General features: G+C 37.6%; 1 protein-coding gene across 9 annotated transcripts in view; it reads left to right on the top strand.

Moving 5' to 3' along the window:
• LOC127832276 (MAM and LDL-receptor class A domain-containing protein 2-like) overlaps window positions 1-2,500 on the top strand; it is an 18,835-nt gene that overhangs the window by 8,557 nt on the left and 7,778 nt on the right. Inside the window, exons 7-9 of one of the 9 annotated variants that reach the window (XM_052357665.1) lie at window positions 257-380; window positions 744-941; window positions 1,614-1,896. The exons of 6 other annotated variants lie outside the window; for them this stretch is intronic. In XM_052357665.1, the coding sequence (XP_052213625.1) occupies window positions 257-380; window positions 744-941; window positions 1,614-1,861 (570 nt within the window). In that variant the 3' untranslated portion in view covers window positions 1,862-1,896. Of the gene's footprint in view, window positions 1-256; window positions 381-743; window positions 942-1,613; window positions 1,897-2,500 lie in introns of those variants that run through there. 2 more of the 9 variants (XM_052357670.1, XM_052357668.1) reach the window with 2 other exon arrangements.

Below are 2,500 nucleotides of genomic sequence, written 5' to 3'. Positions count from 1 at the left end.
ATGTAGCCATTGAATGGATATTTGGAAACACACGTTTGCTGAATATGTAAGATCACGATGTGCGTTATATTCTTTGCTCATATGTCTACATGATGTCAATGCACATAACCAATTTGTATTGCAATTAAAATGCATATTTCTATAGCTGTGCAGTGTAAGTGTTTTTATTTTTATTTATTGGACCTATTGAAAACATGCATGTCCCGAAACCCCCTTAACTCTGTGACTTATGTCAGTCAATCCCATCTGGATATAGTTAGTCGTGGAAGCATCGACCAGCTCTTACTTCATCTACACTGGCAGCTCCTACCACACCAACCGCGACACCGCCGGCTACACTGCCGTGGACGACATCTATGTATACAACACTTCATGCTCTGGTACATATATGATCAATTATCATTTTCAATTATCATATAGATAGTTGTAAGACTATGTTTTCTCCGATTTGAAATACATTGTAACGTAATAATACATAATGAATACATTTACTTATTTATAAACACGAAAACGTAAAGACTTTAATCAAGTGATTTATAATCTGAAGAGCAATATTACACGTATGTTGTGATGCAGTATGTTATGGTGTACGGTCATTTTATGAATGGTGCTATATAAGATTAAAAAAGTGAGTATCAAAGCAAATTTAGTGTACTGGTATACAAAGAACAATACACAAAATATCCCCATTCAATCACGGCCTAGTATAACATGCAAATCATTGAATCTGTTCAACCAAAAAGCTCTCCCAAAGTGCCCGGCTGGCGCTCGAAAGCTGATCACCGGAAACGACACCTCCTGCTACACGTTCCACATCACGGCATTGAGCTGGTATGAAGCCGTCAAGGTGTGCAAGTCGGAGGCGCCCAATGGTCACCTCGTCAGCGTTAATTCGCGCAAGGAGCAGGAGTTCCTGGTCGACACTATTCAGACCGACTCAGGTAACAATTTGGAATTTATAGTTAATTACACGTATTTTATTTTTATAGAGTTGTAGCTTAATGTTCACTATGCGGACTTTAAGGACTGTGCTGCCACTTAGCTTGAATTCCAAATCAGGGGTGCCACTGTAGATGAATCGCAAAATCAGGTGCGTTAATGATCATGAATTTTCTAATCTGAGGTACCCATGTGCTTTAATTTGAAAATCAGGGTTGCGACTGTTACTGAATTTAAAATCTGGGGTACCCTAGTTCTTGCATTTCAAAACCATGTCATCATGTGCTTGTTTTGAGTCTAAAAATATGACGAATACAATACAGTAGACATGAAAATTACAAAATTTGGAGAATTGGATTAAAATCTGAGGGTCTTTGCCCCTTTGCCGTACAAAATCCTGGGGGAAAACCTGCGTTTATAGCATTAATGTTGTAATATTTCAAGTGTTCAGATGCTGTCGGTGGTAGAGTTACGTATCATCGTGTTATCGAAACCTGTTTAAGACCTTTTTAAAATAAATTTGCTGCATATACGATGCTTATTTGTTCGTTCTGAAAGAAATGATGAATGTTAACAGACCTACAATGACTATATCTATTTAGATCCTTGTAAAGTGAAATTGATGTATTAACAGAAGATTTCTATTTGTATCACTCATTTTGATCGTTGAATAGCATACTCCGTAGCCGGTCAGCATGGCTGGTACACGAGCGGAAATGACGAGCGAGCGGAAGGGAATTTCGTGTGGACGGACACCGGTCGTCCCTACAGCTTGAACTACACGAACTGGCACGTGGGACAGCCCAACAACGTGGGCAACGTGCAAAACTGCCTCCTCTTGCAGTACGGACAGAACGGCTACGATTGGGGCGATATAGCGTGTACAGAAAAACATCCTTTCATTTGTGAAATTCGCATGTAGAGACATGTTAAAAATATACACATTGAAATCGGTAACTTGCCTTTTTTTCATTTCGCACGCCACACGACAATGGTGAGTTTGGTTTATTTTCAGAGAATATGCTATATATCTTACATTGACGTAAAGTCTACGAGATTGACGCGATTTATCTCAAACTCTTTGCGTTGCTTAAATGTGGTATTTCAAGCATTGTCAGATATATTAAGTATAAACATACCGAGGGTATAAAACCATTGATACAGAAAAATTGTGTGCTGTATCTATAGCTGCATAGCTGGATGAACAAAATTCCATGGATTATTTCGTGTAAAATTACTATCTATTCCCCTATCATTGTTGTTGGAGGGAGTAAGAGAATACAAATAAACCATTATTTATATAATACATAGTTATATATTAATTATTAAATAAAACAAAGAGGAAAACATGTTCAATAGTTATGCACCCACTCTCTCCTGCAGGTCAATTTCATTGACAATTCAAAGCTTGTATCGGCGGTCGGTTACTGTTACTTGCCAAACTATATCGATACTTTTACCGTTTTTTTATGTAAAGTTTTAAAATAATTCAGTATAATAATGCCTTTTTTAATTTAACAATGAAACACACGAACCTCTTCCGTTCACTAGTTTCGATGTT

The sequence above is a fragment of the Dreissena polymorpha genome, chromosome 5 (assembly GCF_020536995.1).
Source record: "Dreissena polymorpha isolate Duluth1 chromosome 5, UMN_Dpol_1.0, whole genome shotgun sequence".
NCBI lineage: Eukaryota > Metazoa > Mollusca > Bivalvia > Myida > Dreissenidae > Dreissena > Dreissena polymorpha.
This window is presented reverse-complemented; position numbering and strand designations above follow the sequence as displayed.